Source organism: Amyelois transitella, chromosome 3 (assembly GCF_032362555.1).
Source record: "Amyelois transitella isolate CPQ chromosome 3, ilAmyTran1.1, whole genome shotgun sequence".
Lineage (NCBI taxonomy): Eukaryota > Metazoa > Arthropoda > Insecta > Lepidoptera > Pyralidae > Amyelois > Amyelois transitella.
Genome location: NC_083506.1, coordinates 9,186,630 through 9,206,818, shown reverse-complemented (window position 1 = coordinate 9,206,818; position 20,189 = coordinate 9,186,630). Strand labels below are relative to the sequence as shown.

General features: G+C 35.4%; 4 protein-coding genes and 1 non-coding gene across 5 annotated transcripts; 2 read left to right on the top strand and 3 right to left on the bottom strand.

The window, feature by feature from the left end:
- The first annotated feature begins 1,187 nt into the window (after nucleotides 1–1,187).
- LOC106140085 (trans-1,2-dihydrobenzene-1,2-diol dehydrogenase) lies at nucleotides 1,188–4,640 on the top strand. The gene is made up of 6 exons (XM_013341610.2): nucleotides 1,188–1,348; nucleotides 1,862–2,066; nucleotides 2,331–2,622; nucleotides 2,863–3,112; nucleotides 3,977–4,127; nucleotides 4,456–4,640. Exons 2-6 carry the CDS (start codon nucleotides 1,862–1,864, stop codon nucleotides 4,572–4,574), a joined length of 1,017 nt encoding a protein of 338 aa, XP_013197064.1. The 5' UTR covers nucleotides 1,188–1,348; the 3' UTR covers nucleotides 4,575–4,640.
- Nucleotides 4,641–10,153: 5,513 nt separating this feature from the next.
- LOC132902721 (uncharacterized) lies at nucleotides 10,154–11,596 on the bottom strand. The gene is made up of 2 exons (XM_060948882.1): nucleotides 11,428–11,596; nucleotides 10,154–10,482 (listed from the first exon to the last, which is right to left on the bottom strand). The coding sequence occupies exons 1-2, from the start codon at nucleotides 11,594–11,596 to the stop codon at nucleotides 10,154–10,156; spliced, it is 498 nt and encodes a 165-aa protein (XP_060804865.1).
- Nucleotides 11,597–13,756: 2,160 nt separating this feature from the next.
- Nucleotides 13,757–13,918, bottom strand: LOC132903812 (U1 spliceosomal RNA). The gene has a single exon (XR_009657496.1). It is a non-coding gene; the product is annotated as a U1 spliceosomal RNA (small nuclear RNA).
- A 624-nt stretch (nucleotides 13,919–14,542) lies between these two features.
- Nucleotides 14,543–17,858, top strand: LOC106140167 (trans-1,2-dihydrobenzene-1,2-diol dehydrogenase). Its single transcript, XM_013341723.2, has 6 exons — nucleotides 14,543–14,702; nucleotides 14,963–15,167; nucleotides 16,143–16,434; nucleotides 16,683–16,932; nucleotides 17,031–17,178; nucleotides 17,373–17,858. The coding sequence occupies exons 2-6, from the start codon at nucleotides 14,963–14,965 to the stop codon at nucleotides 17,489–17,491; spliced, it is 1,014 nt and encodes a 337-aa protein (XP_013197177.2). The 5' UTR covers nucleotides 14,543–14,702; the 3' UTR covers nucleotides 17,492–17,858.
- Nucleotides 17,694–19,605, bottom strand: LOC106140168 (gem-associated protein 2). The gene is made up of 4 exons (XM_013341724.2): nucleotides 19,369–19,605; nucleotides 18,908–19,220; nucleotides 18,561–18,660; nucleotides 17,694–17,830 (listed from the first exon to the last, which is right to left on the bottom strand). Exons 1-4 carry the CDS (start codon nucleotides 19,603–19,605, stop codon nucleotides 17,722–17,724), a joined length of 759 nt encoding a protein of 252 aa, XP_013197178.2. The 3' UTR covers nucleotides 17,694–17,721.
- Between the last annotated feature and the right edge of the window lie 584 nt (nucleotides 19,606–20,189).

Here is a 20,189-nt window from a genome sequence, read left to right as displayed (position 1 = left end):
AACGTCTTATCAGTTAGAATTTTGTGAGCATAGATAGGAGAGTAATTTATCTATAGGTACAGGGTGCCACACTGTAAATACCTTCGATATTCCTAATAATATTAAGATAACTTAAGATACTGATTTTATAAAAAAAAAACGACAATTCTTATTTCTTGTATGGAGTTCTTGTTATGAAATTGCACAATTTTTATGAACAGCTTCGGATATACACTATGGAAATTCTCCGTCTTTACCATTTTTGAAGAAGCAACCTACTTAATAAAAATGCATTTTTTTAATATGGACCTTCAAACATTTCAGCAATCGACCGATCTAGCAACCTAGGCGAATTAATTTTAATTTTTTTATGTCCTGAAGTATAGTTACTCATATAATAGATAACAGATTAAACTTCTAAAGCAGTGGCAAAATAACACAGATTATGTTATTTGATATGCGTATCAGATTCAGTTCCAAAGTGATTGGTAATGTATTGTGAAGCTATCAATCTATAAAGTCACAAGAGATAAATAAAACGACTGGTGGATCTCTTATAAAGGAAATGTATGTATATCGATTATTTTATTGAAACAACAACTGAACTAGTTTGTCTAAAATACTTTTCTAGGAAGAACACAAATGCCCAAAAGTGAACAAAGATCTTCTATATCATGCTTGTGTTAGGAATGCCCATTCAATCGTTGCATAAACCGCACAATATTTGATACCATACCATCACAGCAACCGTGTGAATATTGTCGGTCGAAGGTGCGTCATAAATACTAGGTTCAGATTTTAAGTTATTTTGTGAACAAATCCTAATGAGTATTTTTCATTACACGAGATCTACGAAATAATCAGGGAAAAGTAAAGTATACCTACTCCTCCATTTTATAGAAGAGAGCTTACGGGCTTTGTTGCTTTTGGTCTAAACAAAACTTCAGGCGCAGAAAAATGAGGCTCGAATACACTGGCCAATTGGGACACACCAGTGGTCAAAGTATTTAAAAGGTTATCTATGAATAGTAAGTGTATAAATTTATATTTTCCCTGTACATTGTCGCTCAGGCAAAGGTTAAGTGACAGGTCATGGTTTAAGTTCAGTGCAGCTGATCATGTGTTGGTATAATGTTGACGTATTATGTAATTTACTATAACATCGGTTATAAAAATAAAATCCGATAAATAAATGATACGACTGTGCCCGGCTCTAAGATAAGAAAATAAATACCATAAAATCAGTACAGTGAACATCAGTCCACCGGCTATATTTGCCAAACATAATCGTACCTACATCAGTGACCTGGCTACAGTTCTAAGGAAAACCTGTGTTTGGCATTGTTTATAATTCTACATATACATCAAGGTATTTTAGCAATAAGAGTAGTACACGACCAAGTGCCTTCCTTACTATTTTCTTTAGTCATTCTACCTACTTACCTTCTGAATTGATTAATTACCTTGTTAGTTTTGTCTGTATATGTATAGTATAACTTTAGTTAAATTTCTATCTACATCTCTGGAGAGTTAGATAAAGGAACTAGTTGTTTTTCATTCATTGTTTCAAGTATAAAATGAATTGAAAAACGTGATTATCTTATACATTAACGTACATGGGTAACTTACTAACTCACTAAACATTATTTCTATGCTACTAACCTAACCTTTTTAATAATAGTTTGAAACGTCATATATGGCGGGAGATTCAAATCTTCCACAAAATTAGTTTCTTTAATTGGATACAGTTGGAGCTTTTTTTATTAAAAACGGTTAAGTATTTAAAATGTAAATATGTAGAGTATTTAGAGTTGATACCTAGACATCATATAAAGTACTCCTTTTTATCACCTTCCCCTTAAATATTTTTTTATGCTTTTAGATGACCATTCGTTGGGGAATTGTCTGTGCTGGGAAGATCTGCCAAGATTTTGTGAATGCTGTGAATAGTTACCCCGACAAGGGAGATCAGGTGATAGCTGCCGTCGCGGCCAGAAACAAGGAGCGAGCCACGGAATTCGCTAAACAACTCAACATTCCCAAAGTATTTGACTCTTATGAAGCAATGGCAGCCAGCAAAGAAATCGGTATATATAACCACAGAGATCTTCAAGATTTTAACCTTCCTTGTAATTTGATAATAAAATATAAGTAATGCTAAAAAATAATAAAATTACCTGATAATATGCAAACGTAACGTAACGTGTTTATGTAATTTTAATGACATTTGGCTTACTAAGTAAGTTCATTATTACTGCTCCATTACAGTTTTATTTTCTTTTTCTCATTTGTTGTCGTCTTACTGGTGAATATTGGTTTTAACGTTTGATTAATGTAATAATGGTTTACAGATGTTGCGTACATCGGAGCCCTAAACCCAGACCATTACGCGCTGAGCAAACTGTTTCTTGAGAATGGCAAACATGTTCTATGTGAGAAGCCGTTGTGTTTAAATTTTAAACAAACTGAAAGCCTTTTAAAGCTTGCCCAAAAGAAGAAGTTATTCTTGATGGAAGCCGTCTGGTCCCGGTTCGCGCCTGCGTATGTTGCATTGGAGAAAGACATCAAGGATGGAAAATTGGGAGACGTCAAGTATTTGGAAGTTAACTTTGGTGTTCCCATTAAATACGTAGAAAGAGTGACGTAAGTACAAATGGTAGATGTTATGGTATTACATGACAAGTATAATAAATATTTACAAAAGGGTAAGCGAACCATTTACGGGGGACCTCAAAACTTTGCTTTATGTTCTATTTAATTATAGGCTAAAATTGTCATAAGATACCGCTAAAGGACCAACTTAAAACTTATAGAAATAATGCTAGGGGTAGTTAACTGTAATTGATTGATAAATAAAATAATATTAAAACTATTTTTTTCCAGTAAGAAAGAGTTTGGTGGCAGTGCCGTACTAGATATTGGGGTATACACATTACAACTAGCCCAGTACGTGTTTAAAGATGAGCCAATAAGAATATCAGTGGTCGCAGAACCCCTCAACGAGTCAGGGGTAGATCTAATGGAAACAATAGTTCTAGACTATGAAGGCGGCAGGCGTGCTGTGTTGAATATCAGTGCCCATATGAGATTGTGGAACAGAGCTAATATTTACGGTACCAAAGGAAGAATTACGGTAAGATTTAGCTGGTTGTATTTATCACCTTTGATTTTGCTACAGCTATTTTATGAAACCATTCATTCATATCAGAAATAAGAGGGATTATATTTCTCGTCAATAATATAATGCTTTCGGTTTCTATGACTGGATTACACACTGGACTATATACTTGATTTATCGATAAAATTTGAACAAATACATACGTCTCCAGTTGTATTAGGATTTACAAGTAAAACAGCTCCATACAAAAAAGCATAAGATGAAATAATTAAATCTTAATATAATCTTTTACTAACACATCAAATTATTGTCAGTAAAAAATTCATTCCGAAGTGTAGTTGGTTGCGTTTTTTTGGATGGATGAATATCTATTCATCCATTGCATTGATTTATTAGTATTCAAGCTTCCGAGTTAAATAATGTTTATGGCAAACATAATGATTTAGCAGTAGGTATAAAACGAACTACATACATATACATACATCCCTTGTAGGGTAGACAGAGCCAACAGTCTTGAAAAGACTAAATGGCCACGTTCAGCTATTTGGCTTAATGATAGAATTGAGATTCAAATAGTGACAGGTTGCTAACCCATCGCCTAAAAAAGCACCCAAAGTTTGTAAGCTATCCCTTAGTCGCCTTTTACGACATCCATGGGAAAGAGATGGAGTGGTCTTATTCTTTTTTGTATTGGTGCACGGAACCACACGGCACCAGGATCCATGGTCAAGAGCTTAAACCGGGCTCCACTCTAGAGTGGTGGGGATGCAACCGGGACTATAGCCAAGAAGAAGAATTATTTTGAAAATTACTAATTCAATTGTTCTAAAAATACTGCGACTTTTAAAAATATAAAAATTTCGTTTTTTTAATTTCCAGCTAGAAGATCCGTTCCATTTCCCTACCGAGCTGATCAGGGAAGGAGGAAAAACCGAACGATTCCCACTGCACGACACGAGAAAATTCAATTTCGAAAACAGCGCTGGATTAGTTTACGAGGCAATTGAAACTGTCAGATGTATTAAGAATGGTAATTGTTTTCAAATTCATTATTCTTTGGTAAATACATATATGAATGAACAAATGAATAACTCTTTTTTGCACACAAAAAAGAACAATGTTGTGGAAACAGCAAATACCTAGATGTTAATAAAATATGGAATAGCGAACAAATAGGAGTCAATGTGAAGCTAGTTATTAGTAGTACTTACTACAATCTCTATTTGTTTTAGTCATGTAATAAATTAATTAAAATAAAAGTATACATATTAATTGGCACAATAAACAAAATAATAGCTTTAAAATTTTGAGGTAATTTTTCCGGCATTAACTACACTTTGTTTTTTTTATATCCACAGGTCTCCTAGAGTCGCCCCGTATGAGCCATAAAGAAAGTCTAGTCCTGGCCAAGCTCGAAGATGCAGTTAGGAAGCAAATTGGAGTCCACTTTGATGTTGATGACCAAGAGTTTCCATGAAAATTTTTTTTACTCAACGGTTATCATTGATTTTAAATAGATATAAAAAGCATTAATTACAAGCAATATGTAAGTTTTATTTAATAATAATCTACCCCTTGTCCTCCTACTCAGCAAAGAATATTCGCAAAATATTGGCACCCCCCGCCTACTTCCACCTCGCCTCGAATATCCTTCATCGCGGAATCCTGTTTCTGACTATTAGACTTAATATAATATTTTACCCCGATGCAGTAAATAATACAATTATGCCAAAGATGCCTGCAAAGAATGTCCTAAAATGTAAATTTAGGAACGGGCTGGACATCTGACATGGCTTTACTTTGCGACTGCCATCTAGAAACGACAATCAGAACAATTTCATACATACATATATCCCTTACGGGGTAGATAGAGCTAACAGTCTTGAAAAGACTGAAAGGCCACGTTGAGCTGTTTGGCTTAATGATTTAATTGAGGGATTGAAATTTTAATAAATAAATAATATAATAAACGGCAATATAGGTATTACGATGTGAATATGGGTAGTTCTACAAACTAAGGAAGAATTTCGGCTTGATTTCGGCCCGACATTTTTTTTACATTCTGATTGCAGAATCCACTGTAATAGCAAAAGTAAAACGTCTTTTAGTTAATCCTAAGCGGAACAGTCAAAATATTAAATAGTTTTTGATTTATGGCAATTTAAAGATAATCTAGCCACAGGAAACTGAGAGTGTAATCAGGATACTGAGAAATAAAATAAATATCACTCGAAATAAAAGTATTTAATTATTTATTTGACTAATTTGCTTTGTAACATTAATATAAAATTATCAATAATATTAAATTATCTTAATGCTTAAGATAATCTAGCCACAGGATACTGATAGTGTAATCAGAATACTGAGAAATAAAATAAATTCACTCTAAATCAAAGTATTTCTAATATTTATTTGACAAATTTGCATTGTAACAACAATTTTAAATTATCTTAATGCTTAAATTAAATGTCCAAGACATTAATCTTATACATAAAACAGTCTTGAATAGGAACATGAATCATCAAATGATCATTGAGCAAAAATATAATTATTCTTAATCGAATTAAGTAAAATCTCTCTTAAAGACAAGGTAAACAACATGAATGTACGAAGTCTGAGACTAAATGACATTTCAAACTAGTATTATACTTAAAGCTAGTAATAAAAAATAATTACTTTCAAAACAATTATTAAACAACTATATTTTGTAATCAGAGTCAACTGAACAGTCAGGGCAAGTAAATAATGCAGATTCACCTTTAATACATCCATCTTGTGCCCAATTATTACATATTAGACACTGTACCCAGTCACTTCCAGTCGTATCTTCGCTGTAGAGAACACCACAAATCAGGCACTCGCAATCACTGAGATTGTTTTTATTTTCATTCGCTTTTTTAGATTCATTTTCTTTACCTGTGTGTTTCTGAACATTCAATTTACTTTTCTGTCTTAAGTCTATTTTGTTACTATTAGCCGCTTTTTTAACTTTATCTTTCCTTGATATCATTTTTTTTCTGTTTCTGGTTGTTTAAGTATGTACTTTTCTCTTTTGGGTTTTACGTTTTCCTTCATTTTCTTTATCTCTTAGAGGCTCTTGGAATAAGTCTGGAAACAGAGTAGCAGAGTCGATGTCAGGCATGGTACTCAAAATTTCTGGGTTTTCTAAATTCAAAGTAAGATTACTTGTAACGCTCATGTCATCAATTTGTCCATTTGATTCTGTTTCACTTTCGTAGACGTCATTGAAAGTTTGCCGTGATTCTGTAGGGTATTCCAGTAGACCAATCCGGTAATGTTTACACATAAAACCCTCATCACAAAAACAGCTAAGGGATTTCATTTGAAGCTTTCGTGGCGCGAAGGCACTCCCCTGTACTTAATGGACTTTGAGCGTCCCATTAAAAGAAATTACATTCTGTTGATCGCTCGAAATCAACCTTTCCATGTCTTCAATTTCGCTTTTAGTGACGATAAAAAGTGTCACACCAGGGCAGCGACTTTGAATCACTCCACAAAACTCAGTCAGGTTAGTAACATCACCCCCACAAGCTACAACATCATTAGCAGTTCTTTTGCATACGGTGCCTACTCCATCGGGCGCACCTTTGCCGTGGCCAGCTTCGTGGTAATTCCAAGTCCAATTTACAACTCCAGAGCACAGGTCTGACATTTTAGACGCTAGTGTGAAGAACATTATTTTATTTCTATATTGTGTCACTGGACCGTCACTCAAAAAATGGACTGTAGTTACTTGACTTGGTAGTTCTTCCAATACAGGCTTTAAGTGTGCCCAAATAGCATAAACATTGTGACTCAAATCTGTCGATACAGTACAATACGATCTTTTAGATCCCTTCAAATACAAAACTACTGTGTGAAGTGAGAGCTGTGTACGAGATCCACCAAAATGAAAAGAATGTACTTCTTCGTTGTATTTTGTACTGAAGTTTTCTGAAAAATCCATATGTATCATGGCTTCTTGTTCAGTTAAGGTCTTTTTCTTTTCCGTTATGAATTGGTACTGATGAACAATATTTCTCTCGTGTTGAAAAATTCTACTTAAATCCTTCTTCAATTTCAAAACGAGTTCAAAATATATGATCGAAGAAACCGGTAGAAGAAATATCTGCTTTAAAATTGAGTTTCAAGATTCCACCCGAATACACATACTTACATACCTACTTGCGTACTCATATACATAGTATACACACATACATTACATATTAAATAAAAGCTTATAAAAATTTTAATATTCTAGCACAAAATAAAATATTTTAATATAATCTTCCCAGGATCCTGGATCGTTCTCAGTATCCTGGGTCGCAATTTTACAGGACCCTGAGACCAGGTTCCTGAGAATTTCTGTCTAAAAATGGAAAAAACATGTTAATTTATAACATTCAACAAAAAATAATCTAAACTAAGCCTTTGTGCTAGCAAATTACGTGTCAAAACACTAAAAATACTCAATTAATTATTAATTTCGTAAATAAATATCTTACCAGGATTCTGAGGGCTTCACTGAGTACGCCACTGCTTGCCTCGCCGACCGCACCAAGCTGACTAAACTACGCGCCACGTATGAACACAGACGAGATATTCTTTTGTCTCTTTTGTAGTACGATCGAATTAGCCAAACGGCAACATCGCACGGCAGTTAGCCTAGCGAATATTTGCTTGTTTTACACTAAGCAGGATCCTGATGTTAAATCGTGGGGACAAAGTTTAACGAAGAATTTTTAAGTATATATTTAAGGATATAAAATAATATCCACTCTGCCTAGAAAGAAAAAATAGTAATCTTATTTATTTATGTGTCATTTATGATCTTAACGTGAAAGTGAATAAAACACGATGCATTTTGAACTAAATTTTGGTTGAGGGACACTGCAGGATTCTGAGATTTCGGGTCTTTAAACAGAAATTTTGTTAAGAAAATATATGTGGATCTTAATTATTTACAGTGACCAACTAGAATTAGGTGAACATAACAGTGTCTCATACAAGAAAAATAGTTTAAAACAAATTTTTTATTATATTTTGACTGAGCCATTGAAAATTCCTTAGTTTGTAGAACTACCCATATATACTATTGACGTACTTTATTATTCACAACCACTTATACGTTACAAACAGAAAATAAACAAAACTGCATTTTTTTTTCTCTTTATACTGGCCTGCGGACGAAATGTAAACATATTTACCTATGGGTATGCACATTTTAAAAGATGACATTGCGCCCGCAGAAATTGGTTGTGGGCCAAATGTCCCCTTTATAAAACTAAGGAGATATTGATGGATATGAGCGACTTTTACTTTTCAGGTACTCTGTTAGGTATAAGTAATTTTTTATGTTTAATCATCATATTTAGTCGTGTAGTAAGTACTTTAAAAGTAACTTTTTCGGATTTAATTCTATTTTAGTCGTGTCATCAATCCATTGATGAGGCAGGATGCAGCTCTTAGATAAGTAGATAATATGAAAATAAATACGATTATAACTTATTTATTCAGCTCAATAAGCCAGCCAATTTTGTAAAAAAAAAATCATAGTACAGTGAACCGGATTCAGTCTAAAGAAAAGCCTATTAACTTATTTAAGATAATAGGTATACTCAATTCTACACACATCAAGGTAATTTACGAGTATATTAGCAAAAAATAAGATTTTAGAACTTATGTAGGTACTTACTTTTTTTTAATAACGGTGGTAGGAACAACCATGGAAAGTTTAACCATGAGTCTCTGTTAAGTCAGGTAATTATAAGAAGACTTCAAATTGAGGTTCCCGGATGCACAGACGAAATTTTGTTCCTACCCAAGGATTTCCTGCATATTTCAGAACCTTAAAATCATATTGATTGATGATGAGCTCAACAGTAATAAAATGTCTTTGCGTCGTCTTTCCAGTTCACCCTTATTGTTAGAATTATTATTAGACTAGCTGTGCCCTGAGATGAGAGGCCTTTGCCCTGTAGTGGGATCTTACAGGCTGATACTTTACTTTAAAATAGTAATATCTTCTAAGATGTTCATTGAAATCAAGTGATATCAAAGACAGTTGTGTTTACAATGAAATACTCATAATCAACAACAATCTTAAAAGATAGACATAATCAGTTTAAAAGTAGGTAAGAGGTAAAAACAGTACCTATCTATATGTATGTAGGAAGTAGGATAGAGCAGGGCGTCAGGCGGTCACGCGTATTAGAAAGAACGCTGGTTCGCCGTATTAAATGTTTCGCTGCAAATTGCTTATAACGACTATATCTCAAAACCTATTCGTCTGATTTATATACTGTAAATGGCAATTTTAATCTACATGAAAAGTCGAAAATAATAAACATATTTATTTGCATAAGGATTAATACTGAATTAAAGAAAATTGGTTTCAAAATAACTTATGTTTATAATGAAAAAATAATCTTAAAAAATGAACATAAAAGTGGTTATTGTAAGTAAACCTTAAGAGATAGATATATGCTCTCGCGGACTTTTTTGTGGCAAAAAATGAGTACTTCACATCTTTAGTACATTGTTTTACTATATCTTTGTTGGTTTGCGCAGCGTTCGCGTGGAAAACTCGCAAATGGCCGACTCGTTCAACTTTCACCTGCATTGTTGACGTTTCCCGTAGGAAATCCGGGATAAAATGTAGCCTATAGCCTTCCTTGATAAATAGACTATCTAACAGTGAAAGAATTATTCAAATCGGATCAGTAGTTTCTGAGATTAGCGCGTTTAAAAAAACAAACAAACAAACAAAACAAACTCTTCAGCTTTATAATATTAGTAAGTATTAGTGTCCGACCGAAGCTTCGGCTTCGGCTTCGGCTTCGGCCACCTTCGGCCAAAAAATCCACCTTCGGCGAAACATTCGGCTTCGGCCTAAAATCCGACCGAAGCCGAAGGTGTCGCCGAAGGTCCGAACGACCGTCGAGATTGAACGAACTGTTACGAAAGTCATGAGGCGGCGGGGAGTCACTATCAAAATATCACATTGCTGATTGCATGCATCAAAACAAGTCCGTACGTGTATTTCTCTCTCTCTCTTCAGCCCGTCTCTACCACTTGGGTGTAGGCCTCCTTCAAACTACGCCATTCATCGCGGCTCTGTGCCACTTGCAACCATCTTGTCCCTGCTATCTGTCTGATGTCGTCGTCCCAACGCATCTGGGGTCTCCCTCGGGGACGTTTTTCACCCCATGGTCGCCACTCGAGTAACCGTTTGCTCCACGTATCGGTCTTGCGCGCCATATGACCAACCCATTCCCACTTCAGTCTAGCCACGCGTTTGATAACGTCAGTGACTTTGCTCTGGTGCCTCAGCCACTCGTTTGTTTTGCGAACGTGATCCGAACCAGCTTTCTCTCCAGTGCCCTCTGGGCCACACTTAATTTATGCAGTATGTCCTTGGTGAAGACCCAGGTTTCAGCACCATAGGTGAGAACTGGCAAGATACATTGGTCGAAAATGCGTGCCTTTTGTTCGGCCTTGAGATTCATTTTAAAGGCAAACTCGAGGTTGGAATAGGCAGCCCAGGCCAGCCGCGCTCGTCTGTTGATCTCGTTCGCTTGGTTTTTCTTCCCAGTCACTATCTCTTGCCCCAAATATACGTATTTATGAACCTTTTCGATGGTGGTATGATTGACTTTAATGGTTGCGTTAGAATCTGACTTGGTCATAACCTTCGTTTTGTCCAAGTTCATTTCGAGGCCACATCGGGTGGAGGCGCCGTTAAGTTCTTCCATCATGTGTTGAAGTTCCTCGGGGTCATTTGCCAACAAAACGATGTCATCAGCAAAGCGCAAGTTATTTAGGCGATACCCTAGTATATTCGACCCACAATCCCCCCCGTTCAGGCTTCTTAAGATGTCCTCCAGCACCAAAGTAAACAATTTTGGCGAAAGCGTATCTCTCTGCCGTACGCCCCTCCCAATCGTAACTGGCTTAGTGAGTGGTGGTAGGTTGACCTGTAAGGTGGCTTTCTTGTACATATTCTCGATCAGAGCTGTATATCGATGATCAATACGTGCGTTTTGCAGTGACTCCAAGACTGACCATGTTTCAACACTGTCGAATGCCTTTTAGTAGTCTATGAAGGCTTACCACAGCGGCATCTGATATTCAGTAGTTTTTTTTTACAATAACTCTGATCGATAATATGTGGTCCAACGTGCAGTGACCGCTCCTGAAGCCGGCTTGTTCAACAGGCTGATACGAGTCAAGTTTTTTGGTAAGGCGTAGGGTTATAATCTTCGTAAAGAGTTTGTATATATGTGAGAGCAAACTGATAGGGCGATAGTTATTTAAGTTAGCTTTATTACCTTTCTTGTGAAGTAGAATAACTATGGCACAGTTCCAAATTTCGGGTATAGTTTGTTCCTCTAAGCATTTGTTAAAGGCTATTCTAAGTAGCTCAATCACTCTGTGTCTTCCGACCTTAACTATCTCGACCGGGATGTTGTCGCTGCCGGGAGATTTGCCGTTCTTCATCTTTCCGAGAGCATATTTTATTTCGCTCGTTGTTATTTCCGGTACATCCTCGGAGCCCACGTTCAAGATTCTACGTTTCACCACCTCTCTTGGTTTGGGGTTGTTCGATGTGTATAATCGTGCATAGTACCTCTGGATGAGTTCGAGTAGATACGTGTATTTAAACGAGTGTTTTTGTAAGAAATTAAATCATTATTTTTTACCAGTAGGTAAATCACAAAATCACAAACTTTTATTTATCTCTAAACCAACCATCTCTATGATATTTCATCAACTTCTATATGAGACAGTCAATATATAAACCTTCAATATTGAGGTTTTGAAATAATTTTAATATTAATTGTAGCTTGTAGACAATATTCAACAAAATTAATTACTGAGTGCTGAGAGAATATAAACCTTCGGCTTCGGCTTCGGCTTCGGCCGAAGGTTGTGACGATAGCCGATTAATCGGCTTCGGCTTCGGCTTCGGCCAAAAATAGACCTTCGGTCGGACACTAGTAAGTATAGATGACTGTTCACTGGGGCATCGTGTATGCTGGGATAATCTGCCAAGATTTCGTGAAGGCTGTGGATAGTTACCCCGACAAGGGAGATCGCTTGATAGCCACCGTCGCGGCCAGAAACAAACAGTGAGCCATGGAATTTGCATAATAATTCAACATTCCCAAAATATTCGACTCTTATGAAGCAATGGCAGCTAGCAAAGACATTGAACCTGAATGACTGCCAACAATACTCCATTTTTTATTAATTCTTCAAAAGGCGCCGCCCGCGCTGCCTGTCAAGCGACAGGTGAAAAGACAAACTTCCAAAGCACTCCTGACTTCGTTTAAACGCTAACGCTGATATAGGGTTAATATTGCTATTTCACAAACTCATCCGCATTACAGAGAAAAAACGAAATTAATGTAAAAAGCTCGTCACGTTCCAAAGGCACTTGCTGCACGATAAAAAGATATATTGAGTGTCAAATGCAGATTGCATAATATTATGAAATCCAATGTGATAATCAGTGCCTATTGTTTATTTTTGTTCTACCAATCAATGCTATCTTATCTTAAATTAAAATGGAAATAGTATACATACATGCCATCAACATTTAACTATACCCGTCGTCGTCTGATATATAGAATGAGGACAAACAGATTTCAGGTGTCCGCTGCCTATCCGAGGTGCGAGAAGCGTAGGTTCTAAGTTGTAGATACTTGTTGCAAATTACTCGATAGGTAAAGTAGTTATATTTTTTGATAAAATATATAGGTATGTATTGGTAAAGTAAGAGCAACCTGGTTATATTTATTTAATAAAAAATTCTTAATTAACAAAATTTGTCAAATAGAAATAAAAACAAGATAATGTCAAAATAACATAAGTCAAAAATTCGCCTCAAATCGTACCTGATGGTAAATTTATCCATCACACTGGCACAATAGATTTGTAAAATTTGGTACTGATAGTCTTTTCCCTCCTGAATATAGTCCCGGTTGCATCCTCATTACTCTGGAAAGGAGCCCAGTGTAAATCCTTGACTATGGATCCTGGATTGGGTGAGACAGGGTAGAGCGACTCCTAACCTAACCCGTCTGAATCATATAAACATATTGATACTGATAGTGATTTTAACTAATTATATAATTACAGATGTGGCATAATATATCATCCACAGGTCTCCTAGAGTCGCCACGAATGAGCCATAAATAAAGTCTGCTCCTAGCAAAGCTTGAAGACGCAATTCGAAAGCAAATCGGAATCCACTTCGATGTTGATGACCAAGAATTTCCATGAAACAAAGTCCCTATTCCAACATTTTGGTTACATGACAGCGGAACTATCTATTTTTTAATTATTCCTACCCCGAAAGGAAAAGCCGGTACCATGATAAAATCACTTGTCTTGTGCGGCCGTCCGACCTTCACAGCTAGTTTGCATAGGTTTGTCTAGTTGAAATTAAGAACACATAAGACTATAGTAGGTAAAGTTAAGTAAAAATTTTCTCAAGTCATAGATAATAGACTGAAGCGAATATTACTTACAAGTTACTCACAAGACCTAGTTTATTAATCTGCTGCAACAAAACAACAATATTATAATCTCGCATACTAAATTTTGAGTTTATACATTAGAGGAATTAAAGTGATTTTTGATTTAAATTAGTTGGGGGGACAGCGCGTACGCAGTCCCCACTATCAAAAATTACGCATCCGAGTTATCCACATTAGGGATAATCGCAGGGGTCAACCCATCCGTAGTGCAATGGACAGGCCTCGCCCCGGGGGAACCGCCTTCTTGATCACGGTATCCCCTATGCCAGGTAAGTATGCTTCAGAAAATTTAGCAAGGTAACGTAATCCATTACGAAAACACAACCATAGCGCGATTTACTTTCTAAGTGATTACTAGTGGCGACATCTAGTGACAATTTTTGGATAAAACTAAACTTAGTGCCATGCATGCCGAGGGAAAATGTTGCTACGAAAATTTGAATGGAGCACAGACCATTTATAGGGAGTTAATATAGGGAATAAGAGATTATAAGACACCCACATAAAATACAAGTAGGTATATCATTAACATCGTCCATAGTACACTGATAAAATCTGTCCCTATGTCGAGTCGACTTAATCATTTTAAGTGACCTCAAGTCGGACACGTAGGTAACTATGTAACTTTAACAAATTTTAATTATTAAATTCATGGTGCAAAAGCAAGTTCTGATATTTTATCATTTATAAAGATCCTATACGTAGAATTTGGGATACAGAAATTTAGATTTGTCCTATCAAGTTCGGTTGTAGCATAATTAATTTTAAATAATTTGAGAATTCTATTAATCTCAATCTAATCTCAGACCAATTTTCGGGCTTCAAATTATGTTGACGTTTATTGGTTACGTAATGTATTATCATAATAATCGGGGAAATAACTATAAAATCCGATAATTTGTTGATAGAGGAGAAACGTCGCTCTCCTTAAGATAAAGTAACACATAATAATAACACTGATTGTTTTGAACACAACAGTCGCGTGGTAACATTTGTGAACAGTGAACCAATCAGAGTCTTAAACATTTAATACTTTTCGTTGATTACTAGAAGGTGTCACTGTAAGTTAAGTATACGAGTAGATTAAGCATAAAAGAATACGAAGAATTTAATTCATAGCGAATGGGCATTGATATATGAAAATTTGAAGTAAATGTCCGAAGAGTTAGCCACCTTATTATCCCTTAGTCGTCTTATCTTTACGTTTACGTTGTTTAAGCATGTTTGACTGCTCTGACTGTAAATGTTTTTTCATAAATTGTTAATTTGCACTTTTTGCATGTGAATTGTCAAATGCAAAAAGTTTAATTTTTTTTACTAGATGACTGTTCGTTGGGGCATTGTGTGTGCTGGAAAGATCTGCCAAGATTTCGTGAATGCTGTGGACAGTTACCCCGACAAGGGAGATCAGGTGATAGCCGCAGTCGCGGCCAGAAACAAGCGGCGAGCCACGGAATTCGCTAAACAACTCAACATTCCCAAAGTTTTCGACTCTTATGAAGCAATGGCAGCTAGCAAAGATATTGGTAAATATGACAACGGTTTTATATGAGTAAATGTGAGAGCGTTTTTAGACGATATGTGGCTCCCGACACATTAGAATAAGACCACTTCATCTTTATCCCAGTTGTTCGTACTTTCACTACACACAGCTTTCACTATTTTTCAATATGGGCTAGGTCCCCTTGTATAGGTTGTTGTGGTCAGTCGAGAATAGCTTCGTGTAAAAATCTAACTTAATCATCGTCCATCAAAGGCGCACCCCAAATCAGTCCAGTAGTGTTTGAGTTTTTTCCTTACAAATATACAAATCTTTTCTCTTCATTAATAGTGTGGATTAGCCTTTGATTTCATCAGACAAAATCGATTGTAATCGTAAAAGGGTATTAAGACTTTCTCATCCATTATGTTAATAAATAATTTATGTTATTAATTTATAGTACGGTTTATTTTGTAACGTGGTATGTATGTAGTGAGTGTAACATGTGTTTTATCTCTAAGGTCAGACTCATAGTCAGACTATGGTTGCATAATAAAACGAAATCTTATTGAAATTGGTAAGTAAGTAGATACTCGTTGAAGTACCTACTAACATAGATAAATTTTAATAGGTACTTATCTCACTCATTGAACTAATCGTGCAAGTTACGTACATAAGATGGTACTTGTTTTGCAGCAATTGTACTCTTTCTATATTAATATTATAAGGAAGTAAAGTTTGTAACTTTTATTGTTTGTAAAATTTAATATTCAAAAATACTGCACCGAAAATTCTTACCTTCATAAAGGCATAACTGCGGGTGTTTAAGTCACAGAAATATTATAAGCCTATATTTCTGTGTATCTATATTTACCACCTAGTGAAGCCATTGCACGACGCTAGTCTAAGATTTATGACTATAAATGACTGTATATGATGATGAAATGACTGTTATGATTTGTGGTTTTGATACACTAATTCCTATATTCATACATGGGATAAACTAATACATAATTTACAGATGTTGCATATATCGGAGCCCTCAATCCCGACCATTACTCACTGAGCAAACTGTTCCTTGAGAATGGCAAACACGTTCTTTGTGAGAAGCCTATGTGCTTAAATTTCAAACAAACTCAAAGTCTTATAAACCTGGCCCAAAAGAAAAAAGTATTCCTAATGGAAGGAGTGTGGTCCCGGTTTGCGCCTGCGTATGTTGCATTGGAGAAAGACATCACGGATGGTAAATTAGGAGATGTCAAGTTTCTGGAAGTTAACTTAGGTGTGCCTATGGAATACGTCGACAGAGTAACGTAAGATATTTTTATAACTTTGAGGCAAACACGGCTCAGGAAATACCTGGGCCACCTTCCACCCACCAATCAAAGGGAGGTGGCACAGCAATCTCCTGAGCCCACCATACTTATTTAGTAAAACCCTATTTAATAGAGTTCATTGAGTTGTATAACACATACATCACGTTTGTATCCCTTATTGGGTTGACAGAGTCAAGTCTCGAAAGTACTGAGTTGTATAAATAAAACAATTTTTTCCCTTTTAGAAAAAAAGAGTTTGGTGGCAGTGCCGTGCTAGACATTGGAGTATACGTATTGCAACTTTCCCAATATGTGTTCAAAGACGAACCAGTGAGGGTATCAGTCGTTGGTGTGCCCCTCAACGATTCAGGTGTGGACCTGATGGAGACCATTGTTCTGGACTACGAGGGTGGCAGACGCGCCGTTTTAAACTTAACTGCCCATATTAAATTGTGGAACAAAGCTACTATATACGGCACCAAAGGAAGAATTACGGTAAAACTTACATAGAATGAATGTCTCTCCTTAGTTCCCACTAAGTAGGTACACTTTCAGCTTTAAGTTGATATATTTGTTCATGATTCCCTTTTCAGCTAGAGGAACCTTTCCATTTCCCCACGAAGCTGACCAGAGAAGGAGGAACCGAAATCTTTTCATTGCATGACTCAAGACAATACAACTTTGAAAACAGCGCTGGATTAGTTTATGAGGCATTAGAGGTCGTGAGATGTATTAAGAATGGTAAATAACTTCAACTAAGCTGCTAATTTAAATAAGTTTAAAAGCCTTTCCCTTAATTTACATTGTTTTTAAGTCTTTCCCTTGATTTTGATTGACATTTAAATCAGGTAGGAAAGAAAATCAGCTGGTACTACATTAATACTATGAGTTACTACTGTTACTACACTACTTACTAATATATATTTTTTTTACAGGTCTCAATGAATCACCGAGAATGAGTCATAAAGAAAGTCTGATTCTGGCAAAGCTCGAGGATACAGTTCGAAAGCAACTTGGTGTTCATTTTGATGCTGATGATCAGCAATACACGTAAAATATTAATGGAGTTTTCAACTTACTTTTAGTTACTAAAACTTGAACTAGTATCAAGCATTAGATAAATGTGTATGAAAAGATAACTATGTTTGTATGTTTTAACTTATTAGTTACCATTAAAAAAATGTTTGGTGTTTGTAAAAATGTATTTGATAAGTCTAAATTGTACAATTATTGCATAGGTACTTAAATAATATAATACATCATTACTTACATTAAAATGTTATATTAGTCAGCCAAATCGTATTGCCTAAAATAACGGGACACCAAACATATAAAAATGTTCAATGGTGCTACATCAGAAATTACATTTTCATCTTCCTGGTTCAGGTTTGATCTGAAATGATTAAAATGGAAATACATAATTGGTTTGTAATTAAAAAGGAACAGCTTAGAACAGCAAATGGTTAGCTGAGCGAAAATATATTTTATGTATGTTTGTAACGAAATAACTTTCGAAAAGTTTCTGCCTGATTTTGACAAAAATTAATATGTGTAGGATCTTAAAATAGATTTTTTAATCAGTTAACTAGTTACGAGATCTTCACAATTTTCTAAAAAATTTAAATCATCGTGGTATGAGTATGTCTCAGTTGGCGCTAAAACGTTGATTGATTGTTTGTAAGGGCAAATATTTGGAAATTCAGACCATGAAATTTTTTCACCGTTAATGAAGTATATTGTGGGTGTCATAGGCTAAGGACAAATATACCAGGGCCATGGTGGGTCGCAAGTTAGTAATATTTTTGCAGATTCAAATAGCATATTTTGATATTTTGTGTTGAATGATTGCTTATACAGAACTTCATAAGACAAACTAATCTACTACCTTCAAGTAGGTAGACATGCGAACACAGTTACCCTGAAGCTTTCTTCAGGGTAACTGTCTACTGTGTTCTTCATCAGGTGATATCCATCTTCACAGTCACACAAGCAGCAAGCCATAGAATTAACTGAACAAAATTTCAAAAGTATTTGTCTTTGATGAATCAGGCAAGATTGATAATTATGAAAGTTATTTTAAATACCTAAAGGATATATTTACGAGAGCACTAATAGATTCCTACCTTATTTCTGCACATCTTCTAGCTAAACTTCTTAGTATACTTATAGTTTCTGACAAAAGTGGCTGCTTTATGCAGGCTAAAAATGCATATATCCATTGACCTGGAGAAGGAAACACACAAAAAGGTATTTTTCATTAAAAATGAAAATATACATACTTAGATATACATATATAACTGAGTATACAGAACCAGTCTCAAGAGAGTAAAAGGCCTGCTGCTGTATGGCTTCAAGGTGGAAACGAGATCCAGATAGTGACAGGTTGCCAACTCAAAGTCTAAATAAACAAGCCCAAGTTTACTGGCTTTTTTTGTCAATTGAGACAAATGAATGCTTGTGCTTAATTTACCTATTTTATATCCAATTGAGTGACCAGGTTTAGTTCCTTTTATTATTTGAATGAGATTTTCCAATCCATCATCAATGAGAGTATACTGCAGTCCAAGAACACATGAGAGAGTGGGTTCATTCTTGTCGAAGAAGTTTTTCCAGCCTTTTGGGTTGTTGTGTTCAAATACAATTGATTTTACATCATTTGGCCATACAGATCTTTTCTTTTGTATACGTGACACATACATGCGAACCTCTGAAAAGTCAGCCACTTGTATATTCTGCCATTCTATGGTTGGTTTCAGTCTTTCTGGTGCTTGTGCATGAGGCTCCTAAAAATGAACAAAATCCTCTGTGAATTTATAATGTTAGAATGACCACCTCCATTTGTTATACTCAATCACAGAATATAGAATACTAAGTAGTTTCAAATATTCGTGACAGGACTGTTGAAATGTAAAATACCTTGGCTGTCCTTACCTCTTTGACAAAACAAGACTGGTTTTTAGCAAACTTAGAATAATCTTTGTTACATTTAGTGATTGTTGTACACTTTTGTCGCTCCTGCATAACTTTTAACAAATATTCTTCTCCGGAAGTTGGGACATCTTTCAGTTCTACATCAGGGCTTATTTGAAAACATGGTGACATCAAAACGTCTGATTCTGCTTCTTCGTCATGGCAGCGATTTTTAAAGACACATTTATTTTGTGGCATTCTGAACGCATGTAAAAATTAGACCCATATGTATAAAAAATTTCAAATAACAAAAGTTAAAAACAAAAAGAACCAACTATTACTGTCACTACTGTTCAGTGCTGCCAACTGTCGTCGATGAGATGGCGCTAAACTGGTAAAAACACTATATTGTCAAAAATTGCCAAAAACAAGTGCCAAAATCTGTAAAAACTCATTGTAAAATGGTAAGTTTGACTTACAGACTATATTCTAGACTATACTAATATTCTATTAAACGAACAATATTTTTATTATGTAAATTTAAATGCGCTTGACCGAAATATATAATTTCTAAATCGTACAATTATTTGTTTTTTCAATTCATCTATAAATTCTTTACTTGCCTAGTAGAATATAATACACCATAAACAAACATGCACGAAAACACTCATAATCGTCAGAATAGTATGACAATCAACTTATAACAACAGAACAAGCTATAAGAGCGCCATCTATGATTATCTTTGACCGGTCGGCCTCATTGGCAACTGTCTCCGAGAAAGCGCTTTTAGTAGCCAAAAAAGCGCCAGTTTGCCAAAATTACAAGCGCAAACTAAAGTCAA